The sequence below is a fragment of the Dendrobium catenatum genome, unplaced genomic scaffold (genome assembly GCF_001605985.2).
Source record: "Dendrobium catenatum unplaced genomic scaffold, ASM160598v2 fragScaff_scaffold_437, whole genome shotgun sequence".
Taxonomy (NCBI): domain Eukaryota; kingdom Viridiplantae; phylum Streptophyta; class Magnoliopsida; order Asparagales; family Orchidaceae; genus Dendrobium; species Dendrobium catenatum.
In genome coordinates, this window is record NW_021318899.1 from 147,576 (window position 1) to 160,046 (window position 12,471).

Here is a 12,471-nt window from a genome sequence, read left to right on the forward strand (position 1 = left end):
TATTATATGTAGAATCAACATAGGAGACTGTTCCATTTTAAATTTTTGATACAATGACCATCGACATGTAGTAAAGGCATAAAATCCTTGCATGTTCTTTTAGCATCAAGGAAAATTGCAGGCATACTGATATCACATAAGCGTTTTAAGATACATCGAAATTTTTAAGAGTTGCATCAAACTATCTCATGATAGCTTTAACATCTTAAAAAATATAACAATTTTTATTTTGGTTCATTTAAATAAATGCTAAGTTAAAATATGAGAAACCTTTAGAAGCCAAGACAGATAATTTGATAGAAGAAAGATGAACAGATATGTGGCAATTTTAGTGGTTGTGATATGAGAAGCTAAAGTAATTCTTGCGTATGATAATATATATATATATATATATATATATAATGAATATTATTTCCACTTTATTTCATTTTTTTGTAAGACTTTCCATTCCCTATATCAATGTTCTGTCAAATTTGTATCTATGCAGGCTTAATTGATAAATTTATGTTGTGCGGCATTTCATTTTATCTTTTAACAGTGCGATATAATCAACACCGTTAAAAATATACATATGCCCTAGGTATAATAAGTTAAAAAACACATATCAGGAGTCTTTCGGTATTTTTTTTTCAATTAAATCAGATGTGAATTTTATTCGACTTAATGAATCTCTCGAACTACAAAGCCCCTGAGAATTGATTTTGTCAAAATTCTGCTAAGCCTGTGATACGTGAAATGTCAATGCCGTAGAGCAAGCAATCAGTAACAAGTAGTACTTCAAAATGATTGAAATTGGTGCATTTGATCTTTAAGAAAATCCAGCAGCACATTAAGACAGCATCGAAATTTCTCGTAAACTATTTTGGGTTAGCGTGTGGACCATCAGGAGTTTATTCATAAGGCTGTGCTTTGACTTGATGCTTATACTTATCCATTGATGTCGTAGCTTAAATTAGTAATTTCTTTCTTTCACCCATTGGCTGCTCCAACCCAAAAAATAACTAGTTGTTACTAGTTGATTTAGAAGAAAGAGAGAGAAAGAGATTCAAGTTAGTGTGAGTTAATGTCCTTATTATACTCTTCTCTCTTTCTCTCTCTCTCTACCTCTCTAATTAGAAGAAAGAGAGAGAAAGAGACTTAATGTTTATTTGCATTGACCCTAACCAACTGCAATTGGTGTAAGATCAGCTCATGCCTTATTATCAGCTATGTTCTTAAATAAATGACAATCCTTCTTTCATGGAACTCATGATATTCCAAGTTTAATCATGAATATTAAAATGCATATTTCAGCTCACCTTATTTGGGTATTTTGAATGTTTGTTTGGGTTTAAATAATAAAAATACTGTAATCATATATCCTCATCAATATCATTACTCCTATTTGATGCAGATTCAATAAATCAATATATAGATGCTGGAACGACTGCAGTGGTACTATCAGATGCTATATTTGATAAAAATGCAATGAAGCAAGGGGATTTTGATACCATACGCAGACTTGCAGGTTCGGCCATCTCAAAAGTTGCCCAAGCTGGAATAATACCTCAACAACAAGCATCAACCCACAAAAATTGAACAGGTAGTTTATGAATATTTTCAGTAAAACCTGCAAATAAATTTCTATGTTCTCTTTTAAAAGTTCACTAGGTCGTTCTACCCATACGTTTCATCTTATAATTGCTAATTCATGTCTTTAGATGTGCAAATAAACTTTTCTGTTCGAAATTAACTTCGGGCAATTTTTGGTGTGTAAAAATACGTATAAATTTAAACTTGCACACCAACAGATTAGTTGATCAGAATCATTAAAAATGAGTTGTTGAAAGATACTAGAACTCGTAAAGAAACCTTCATCTAGTTAGTTTTGTTTAACGTAATAAAGCAAGCAGATGTGGGATGATATATTCTTAGGAATGAAAAATTAGAAGATGGATGAGTGACCAAAGTCACAAAACAAAGTTATAAACTACAATTTTGAAGAAAATCTCCATCTTCATGTATAAGTTTGAAAGAATGAATATGACCATTGTTGCATCTCAGTTTTATTTTTGTATCTATTGTTTTAATCTTCGAACTGAACATGCCATTGATGATTGCGATCTAACATATGAGAATTATATGTGGATTGAGTTTTATTTATTTTTATGATGATTTTTTTAACATAAGAAAAAAAATGCATTAATAAAAAAATTATAGAAGAGGCTGGGCCTCAAAGAAGAGCTTCTTATGTACCTTCAAAGAAGCCTCAAACCCACGTAATTCAAAAAAAGGAAAACTACAGAACAGAAGTAGAGCAAAAGAAAAACAACAATCTAAAGTCAAGGCGAGAACAAAAAACTTAGAAGAACTACTCCATTAGAGAGCAAACAAAGAAAAGATGAATATAAGAGGGAAAAAAGAAGATTTTTTTGGATCCAACAAATAAAAACATGTGACCAAAAAATTGATCATATTGTAGACGATAACCACAAGGCGACATTCCAAGAGTTGGAAAATATGAGGAATGGATCATCTTCATAATGCAATGTAATTATCTGCTTAAGTTTCCACCATAATTGACCAGCAAATAATTCAGAAGATAAGAGAAACCTACCACAATCAGCATAGTTAAGAGAAAGCTACCTAATTCATTGAACTAAAATAAATTAGAAGATTACTCACTCACTCTAAATTACTAGAGCAGACTATCATGCCCCAAGATCTAACTTGGAAGAATTATTCGATTAATCTTTTAAATCAATCTATCTACCAGAGCTATCTATAATCATCAATCAGTAACAAATAGTCTAACAAAAATCCATAATTTAAAACATCATGTAAACATTTCTATTCATTCCCAAAAGTCATTTACAATACTCAGGATCTACAACGAAATCACAAATCCATCTAGTCCTAAGTACAAAAGAATAACTATAACAAAAGAACATAAACCTGAAGATTCTGATCAATCTCACTCTCCTGCTCGCTTGCCCTGACCTGAAATCATTAACCACATATAATGAGCTTAAAAAGCCCAGCAGGTCACCAAATACCTACAACTGAAATCAAAGCACGGCGCGGAAGCAATATGCATGTCAATCAGTCAAATCATAGCAGACACTTACACATGATCATTGAGTCAATGCAGAAACAAAAATCAATGCATAAACAATAATCAGTACAGAAATGATAGTCAATACATAAACAGTTGAATCCACAATCATCCATGTAGAATCAGTGAATATTAGAAAACCTCATAAAGCTCAATGAACCAGTACGTACGTCAAATCTCTACAGTAGTCATAGTATCTATAACATCAGTTAATTCAGTAGAGAAATCACTGTATCTATAACGTCAGTCAAATCATTAAAAAAATTCTCATATCAGTAATATCAATCAAATCAGTCAATAAATCATCGTGTCAATAATATCAGTCGTATAAAGAGAAATCATCGATTCAATAATATCAGTCGGTATAAAACGTCAAATCAATACTATCGTACGTGACTGTTGAAATCAAACCAATGCAGTAGAATCGTATCAAAACGTACACTTGCAAATCCAGTTATTCAATATTACGTGCTCAGTGTATCACATGTAATCCAGCAATTTTATATCACGTGTTCAGTGAATCACATGTTACTTGCTTAGTATATCACATGCATAATGTCAGTACAGTGAATCAGTAGTATCAGTGCCTGTATCAATATCAATAACAATCCAGTGACATGAACAGTAATGCTATAACAGTGAAATCGTGCATTAACAATAAATTCGTACAGTAACGATAAATTCATACAATATCAATAAATCCGTACAATATCAGTAGTCATACTCAATAAGTAGAAGCGTTGGCTATTACGGTGTTTTTCAGTATTAGTAAACCGTTGGCTCAGTAAATAGAGTTGTCAGCCTTTGCCCGTCGGCACAGTAATAATCTCCTTATAACTCCTAATCAGTGTATCACGTGAATTAGTATAGGATAACATCAAACAGTAGCATTTAAAGGAAAGCCCGTCAGCCCACTATCCTGTACAGATAAATCCATCTCCAACCAACGGGTCAACTAGTCTTTACTTGTTTGTTTCACACACATATAATATTATCAATATACCATAACAGTAATAGCGATCAGCTATTACTCAAGCACATATTTACATTCATTTTAATTCATTATAACAAATAGTGCATGATTAAACTTAATTCAGAAAACCCTTAAGATATCGTGCAGTAGACAGAAATCCTAGACATAATTAAAATACACTTTCAGAAAATTATCAAATTATCAGAAATCTTGTAAAACAACATTTCAAAACTTTAATTGTACTGAAGCACTATTTTTCAACATCCATATAATTTCCTATTCGATAAAAATCCCACAGAATTCAGAATACCTGGTGAAAAGTTTTCAGAAAATATTCAAAATGTGCAAAATCATATTCTCTATAACATACAAATGTTACGCGGTAAAAGTTTCGTCAATACAAAGATATGCACATTTTTCGGTAACGAAAACACAAATCTGAGCAGAAAAATACCAAAACACGAAATCTTTGAAATAAGAAATAGGATTTGGATTCCTTACTGCAAGACAAACAATTCTTCCAACTGCATCGACGGACGAAAATTGCTCCGTGGTCTCTGAAACCAAGCTTTTCCTTTCTCTCTCCTCCTCTTTCTCTATCCTCTTTTCTCTCTCTTCGAAACGTGTCAAACGGTCCATATATAGAGAAAAAGATATTTACGTTCGTACGAACGATATTTACATTCGTACCGGGACGATCGGCTCTGTACACAGATCGTACGGACGATGTTTTCGTTCGTCCCGGGACGATCGGCTTTGCCAAAAAAATATGTTCAGTTCGTACAGACGAACCTACATTTTGTTCCGTACAGACAGTTCGTACAAACTAACTGAAGAAATTTTCAATTGTTCGTCCGTACTAAAGTCAGTTTGTACAGACTAACTGCACAAAAAAAAATGAAATCCAAGGGTTTTACACAGACCAACCAAACTAACAATATTTCCTCAATCAATAGCCACCACACAACCATAAAAATTGATTGTTATCCCATCTTTCCAACCACTTACCAAAAATACAGTTCATATGTACCACTCATATTGAATGGAATTATAAATATGTAACCAATCTTCATTGATTTTATTGAAATATTGTTAGGAGTACAGTTCTCCATTATGAAGGATACGAACTTTATAAATGTTCTATAAATTCTTTTATATTTTGTAAACTAGAGGATCTCATTTTTAGATCCTAAGAAAAACTCTAAAGAGATAAATAAAAAAGTTACAAACTTAGCGATGCAGTTTTCGAAAAATCATCTTCATTTCTATTTACTAATCTCCTTTCTCCAAAATATTCTAACTGTTTGTCTCACATCTTTGAACTTAGATTGTCCATAATTCAACATTCAAAGTGTTGAATCCTGAATCAATGGCTAACACATCTTCATGAATAACAACTTTTTTTACTTACAAAAATTACATTTCATGGATAACATCTTCTCATTTATAATAATTATGAAATTCGTGGATGATAATATTCTATTTATATCAAAAAGTTAAATATGGATTCCAAAATTAAAGATTGATTTTTAGATTAGTTTTTTTCCCTTAGAATTAAACTATAAATGAATTAAAAATATAAAAAATCAAGTAACATGATAAAAAGTAGTACATCAAAGTGAGATCATAATGAGTCAATAATTTTTTAGATTAGTTTTTTTCCCTTAGAATTAAACTATAAAATGAATTAAAAAATATAAAATATTAAGTAAGATGATAAAAAAGTAATATATCAGAGTGAGATCATAACGAACCAAAATAAAATCAAGGTCTGCTTTGAGTCTCATAAAATAGATATATGTTATCACATGCCGCCATTAAGCTATGTTCAATCCATGCAAGCCATTAAGTGATTGTTATTCATCAGATATCTTTCTGTAATCTCATGTTATGGTTACGTTCTGATCGATAGCACCCATTGATTCTCCTAAATTTTCCTGTGGATTGGTATTGAGCACCATAATTAAAATTTATCTATCATAATTAACACCATAATTAAAATTTATCTATCATAATTACTGAATTGGTTGTCTTCATTCAATTTCTTTGTTTTATCATCATAAGGATCACTGGCTATCCCTTAGGCCAGTCAGATGTTTGTGGTTAGTATGACCCAGATATTGGTCACGTCACTTGACACAACTTACGTTCGGTATTTACAATACTGAGCAGTAATGAGCTTGGTACTGTGAATTACTGAGTACCGATTGGGTCAGGTCACCGGACACAGCTTACGTTCGCTATTCATAGTACTGAGCAGTACTGAGCTCGGTACTGAGTAGTACCGAGCTCAATACTATTTGGTACTGCTCAGTACCGAGTAGGAGGTGATGTAGCGCATTTTCATTGGGCTCCGAACACGTCCGGTGATCTGACCCAATAATTTATGAGCTTTATATGAGATAGTATTTTACATTCCATAGCTCAATTCTTTGCTCTACAGCCACTGCAGAGAAGAGGAGGGAGACTTTTTAATGTTATCAACAACTCGGACCTAATTCTGGTGGATGCAGACCTTTTCTCTTTATGCTGTTTAGGGTGGTAATTCATTCAATTGTAGAGATTTTGTCAAAAAGTTTTAATGATATTTATATGAAACTCCGTGATATTATGATTAAAGAGAAGTGAGTTGAGCGGTTGAGCCTATTTTGCTCATGTCTATTATGTCCAAAGAAAATAGATATGATGGTACAGTAGACAATGGATGTTATTTCTTTATTGAAGAAAAATGCACATAGTGGATGTCATGGAAATGAGAGATTATTATGTCTGAAGTTCGGACCGGAGAACTGTCCAGAATATGTGGGTGTACATAATAAAAGCACAATTACTATACAACACCGTATTTTTATTGTGTTTTTACTGTGTATACTCACAAAATTCGAATACAAGTTCGACTCAATTCTGCATGTAATAATCTCTCTCGAGAAATTGGAAGGCAAAGCCAACCTATCGTACTATTAAAAAGGTCATAATAAGATCTTAAAATTCTCTTGCATAGATTAGAATAGTATGATATGAATAAACTATAGTTGGAGAATCTGCCACCGCTGAAATTAAAAAAAAAAGTACAGAGCTCCTTCAACTTACAGCCCAGAAGTTACGCATAAGTTTTTCACAGCATTAAAAATAATGATGATTAAGATTTTATTTGGTACGATTTTCTTATTATTTCTAAATAAAAATTTATACCAAACAAATCCTAAATAATCAGAAGCTGCCTTCAGAACTAGTTTTGTTAACGACTCTAATCTGCATATATGATTAAATTGGCCATCGGATACAAATTCGATTAAGATAAGTTTTGAAATTATTAGGTTTAATTTGATACTAATATTTTTAATAAAAAAATTATGATAAGTTAATCTTAAATTAAATTTAATAATTGTTATATTTGTATATAATTTATATGAGGATTAGAGGATATCCTCAGTTAGAAGTAGGTAACATGAATGATGACTTGTTAAGAGAAATGATGCGCGTATTATATGCTGAAAATGTATTGAAAATATAGCAACTGTACTTGTCAATTTTTTAAAGATGGGAAAGCATGTATCATTTCAATGGAATAAATATCTACAAAAGGTTGTTTCCTGAAAAATTATTTTGTGCGGATGCTAAACGTAGTCTGAAGACCAACCATAATGCGTGATATCGCCCCTTCGCTCGGTAGTGCTCAGTATCGTTGATGTGACTACACCTGATTCGTCTCCAAACATAAAGCTGCATCCGGCGTCCGTACAGAATAATTTTTCACTTGGCTTGCTCCAAGAAGACCTAAGATACGTGTTCTTCTAAAATAAGATTGAAGTCCAAGGAGATCATGCATGTGTTGAAGGTGGAGAGTGACACGGGAAGACCATGACTGGTTCCTTTTCAGGTTGTTGGAGGCATGGAGGGTAAAAATCTGGTATGTACCAAGCAGTTTACATGGAGAACAGAAGGTCAAATCAAGGGTCTCTGATACCAATTGGTGAAAACAAGAGAAGGGAAATCAAAGGAGATTAGAGGAAGTAGAGTTAGGAGAAGCAGATATAGGAAAGGAGAAAGGGGGTAGATAGCGTCAGGGACTAGAGAGCAAAGGCAACTCCAAGAATTTCAAGGCAGCAGGAATTCAAGAGCAACTACAGAAATCCAATGGCACAGCAGAACGGTCGTAATTGCAGTTGCTACAATAACAGACACTGCAGCTGCCGCTTTGCTAAGTGCCCCGAGGAGGGAAAATTTATTCTGTCCGGAATTCAGGCCCCAATGAAAATGTGTCATGTCCGATACCGGGCTTATACCAAGCGGTAATCGGTACTCAGTATCGCTCGATACCTGAGGTTTAGCGTAAACCGGACGGTTCTCCCGTCCGGTGTCCGCACAGAATAATCTCTCCTGAGTAGGAGAATTGGACTGTTTGCTGAAGGGACTGGGCGGGGGAAGGAGTGAAGAAAGAAGAGAATTACTATTGATTTTTTTCAGTCTAAACCAGGCCTTTAAATAGGTAAAATCATAGTAGGGATAAATCTAATACATTGCTACGTAAATTCCACAATAATAATATTAATATCAAGCCTTTATCCCACTACGTGGGGGTCAGCTACATGAATCTTTTTTCTCCATTGTGTCCGATTAAGAGTCAAACTATCATTTAGATCTAATAAAGAAATGTCATTTCTAATAATTTCTAACCAAGTCTTTTTAGGTCTATCTCTACCTTTCTTAACATGGGTTAAATCTAATACATCCACTCTCCTAACCGGATCGTCGGAAGGCCGCCATTTTATATGACCAAACCATATAAGGCGACTCTCTCTAATCTTGTTTGGCACTGGAGCTACTCCAACCTTTTCAAGTATATGCTCATTTTATATCCTGTCATTAAAAGTAAATATACTCACCCACTTGAGCATCCTCATCTACGCAACACTTTAACTTTATATTAAAAAGGAGAAGAAAATGCTACGTAAATTCCACTGAAAAAAAAAAAAGGATATCCTCCTATCTGTAATAATAACCTAGATAACTTCGAACAAATCAATAATTCCAGTAGGAATTAGCCAAATCTGAATTTAAATTCAAATGCAAATTTAACCAAATAACTTATAAAAATTCAAATTCATTCTTCTATTATTGTAATATAAACTTTAATTAAATGGTTTAATTTTCATAATCTTGATCTCCCTCATGTGATATTCAATGGTCTAATTAAATGGCCTTATTCTGAGTCCTTCCCTTTCTATTATGGTGGGATTTTGGAATTCTGCTGCATTAACATTATGAACTTATGTTTTATTATTTGTTAATGGACTTACCGAAATTCCCATGCTCTTTTTCCACCCATGTTTGTTGTGGTTGATGGTTGATATTAGTGTTGTTAGTACATTATCCCACCTTTATGTGGAGGCATTAGAAAATCCACCTGAAATCTTTGAGTTGGAAACTTCCGGAATTAAATATAGGACCAATCTAATTCTTATTTCAATAAACTATATGTAAACATATAGAACATCTCAACGATACGAATTCAAAGACGGCAAAAGTGATTCAATTCAATTCTAAATGTGCCAAAATCAAGCACTTGAACCGTAACTGAAAACTTCAGTATATATTAATTAAATGATCAAGTGATCTCCAAATCGTACATGCTTATGATCAAATTAAGCATCCAATAAGACAAAGATCACTTAATCTCGACATCAATAAGGCATTTAAATAATGAAAGAATAATCTTTGATCAAGGCAATCAATCAAGCTGCAGAATATAGTATTTTGAACATTTGGCAAGATTTATCAAAATGTCATAACATTCAAAAAAACTATAAATAGAGTTCTATTCTTTACATGAAAGGAGGGCTTGGGGGCTTGACCAGAGATGAGAGGGCTTAGAGACTTCCTAGTGCTCTACCTGACCACCATCAAATAACTGCTATTGGACCATTCTCGTCGAACCACCGCAATTGAACCACCGTTGTTGGACAATCATTGTCCACCACCATTGCGCCCCACTACCTTGCTACCACCCCGGCAATAGACTCTAACTATCGTCACTCGACTTTGGCCCTCTAACCATTGTCGCTCGAGTATGGTCATTTGACCACCATCAACAAATTATGATTCTTCAACCAACACCATCCGATTACTCCAGCCCCTGCCGCTTTGTCACTTGTCATCGACACTAACACTGACTCCTAACATTACAACCAAGATTTATACTAGACTTCTTAGCTTGTGGTCTCCCTCTTTAAAGAAGTATGACCGAACATGCATCAAACATTCTCTTGAAGACTAAGGCCCTTAAAACTTCCACCATGGACAATACCACACACAACAAATACACTATGGAACATATTGCACACAACAAATATATATACACGCCCGCGCGCATATGGAAAATAACGAGAGACCTCAAGAAAGATGCTAGCCGACAGCAACCGGAGAAAAAAATGGTCACAAGTCACTGCTGAATAAGCTTCCAGAGTTTAAACATCTCAAGGATATATAAAATGCATTAGCAGATTAACCAAATAAGAAATCTCTCAAGACAATGTGACCCAGCAACTAAAGAAGAGATTATTCAATACAAAAAGACGTAAAAGTTGATAAAATGTGTATGGAACTACAAGCAATTATCATAAATTAGGATAACAATAAGGCAGTCCTTACCATGGCAGAGAACAAACAGGAAATAACTCCACTCTTCTACCACCAGTTAAAAGAATGATCGAACAGGTTGGAGACTCTCAGTTTGATCATGCAAGGAGCACGTTGAAAAGAAAAGGCAGCAATAACAAGAAAATACAACAAAAGTAAGAACTCAGAATGATAAATTTGCAATCATAGTAAAATCTTCAAAATAAAAAACTCGTTACTCTAATAATCATCTATTTGATTCCCTTTTTTTCCTTTGCTCTGCTAAACAATCATCCAAACTGATAAGAAAAGGGATAGATCAGTTTGAAGAGGGCAAAAACCGAACCAATGGATGGAGCAACAAAATCGTATTGCCGTAGTAATCATTGCGATTATGACCTTCAGACCTGGGAATCGTTCTTACGGCTCATCTTCTCGCTGTCCCTCTCCTCGATAAGATTATGGGACTCCTCATCGTTGGGTACGGCCTTCTTCTGAGCCTCCTTTGCCTTGAGTGCCTGAAGCTTGATGTGATTGTAGTATGCTACCCCGAGGAAAGCTATACCATAACCAAATAGATTGACGGCTGTGACAGTATCACGGATGACGGACCAGGAGAAGGCGATGAGGAGCCAGTCCTTGACGACACCAGCAACATTCATGGTGAGGGCTGAGGTCTTGCCGACGAGGAGGAAGACTGCAAGGTTAAGGGCGAAGGCGCAGAAGGAGTTCGTGCCGAAGATGGGGAAGTCGAAGTGGAAGGAGGAGGTGTTGCGTAGGGTGGGGAGTTCGACAATGGCCCAAGGGAGGATGAGGAAGACGAGGCAGCAGGGAGCAACGTAGTAGAGGGTGGTGATAGGGTTGAGTGTGATGCCTTTAGAGCTGAGGAGAACCTGGATGAGAACGAGACGTGTAGCCTCGAAGGCAACTGCGCCAAGCTGGAGCAAGACACCCAAGCCATTGAATCGGGCCTCGCCATAAGCAGCGATGGCCACACCGAAGGAAATGGAGAGCATGTTTGTCATGGTGGAGCTTCGAAATGACTCCTTGTTGAATAGGATGGAAATAGAGTAGACCGCTACAGGCATGAGAGCTTTTAGCATCTGGATGAAGGAAACGGAGAGGTAGATGTAGGCGGAATTGGAGAACCAGAGGGAGAAGGCGTATAGGGCTCCGATGGGGACAATGCTAGAGACGTACAGCTCGCGCGTCATTGCCGGGGAGGAGGGCAATTCGACGACGCGGAGGACGCGGACGAGAAGGACGGCAAGGGAGGAACAGAAAGCCATGTGGATCATGGTGAGGGAGATGGGGAAGGGCCAGTTGTACATCTTGGGATCAAGGATGTACTTGTTATAGACGATCACCGAGAAGCTGAGGAAAATCCAGATGCTGACATATAAGTAGGAAAGCAAAATCTTCTTCAACACGCTCTCGGACATACCGGACACCGAAGAGCCTTCGCGCCCCATCGCCCTTCTTCCAGTCGCTTCCTCCTCTCCCCGGACAAATCGATCGATGGGGATCTGTCTCTCCCTCTGTATTTTTCTCTCTTTCCTTTCTGTCGGGCGATTGACAGGAACACCCCGCAAGATAGAGGACGCACAGAGCCCTGAACCCTAAATCGAAACCTGAATCGGCGGCGAGGGCGGAGGAGATCCAGACGGGTTGGAGGAGGAAAGAGAAAGCGGATTGGAAATTGTGAAAGAGGAGAAATCTAAGGCAGATAGAGAAGGCGGCCTCCAATCGGGCGTTAGAAGAAGAGCAGGGAGTTTGGCTCATTCGA

At 35.9% G+C, this 12,471-nt stretch overlaps 2 protein-coding genes across 3 annotated transcripts in view; one reads left to right on the forward strand and one right to left on the reverse strand.

The window, feature by feature from the left end:
- The window catches only part of LOC110099868 (putative KHG/KDPG aldolase), a 16,313-nt gene extending 9,587 nt beyond the window's left edge, over nt 1-6,726 (forward strand). For both annotated transcript variants that reach the window (XM_020827166.2, XM_020827167.2), the window contains 2 exons: nt 1,394-1,582; nt 6,511-6,726. In XM_020827166.2, the coding sequence (XP_020682825.1) occupies nt 1,394-1,578 (185 nt within the window). In that variant the 3' untranslated portion in view covers nt 1,579-1,582; nt 6,511-6,726. The remainder of the gene's footprint in view (nt 1-1,393; nt 1,583-6,510) is intronic.
- A 3,888-nt stretch (nt 6,727-10,614) lies between these two features.
- LOC110099872 (probable sugar phosphate/phosphate translocator At2g25520) lies at nt 10,615-12,471 on the reverse strand. The gene has a single exon (XM_020827175.2). The coding sequence runs from the start codon at nt 12,155-12,157 to the stop codon at nt 11,087-11,089; it is 1,071 nt and encodes a 356-aa protein (XP_020682834.1). The 5' UTR covers nt 12,158-12,471; the 3' UTR covers nt 10,615-11,086.

Excerpts from the sequence above, each read along its gene's own strand:
- LOC110099872 (XM_020827175.2), bottom strand. The coding sequence starts at position 12,157 with ATGGGGCGCGAAGGCTCTTCGGTGTCCGGTATGTCCGAGAGCGTGTTG.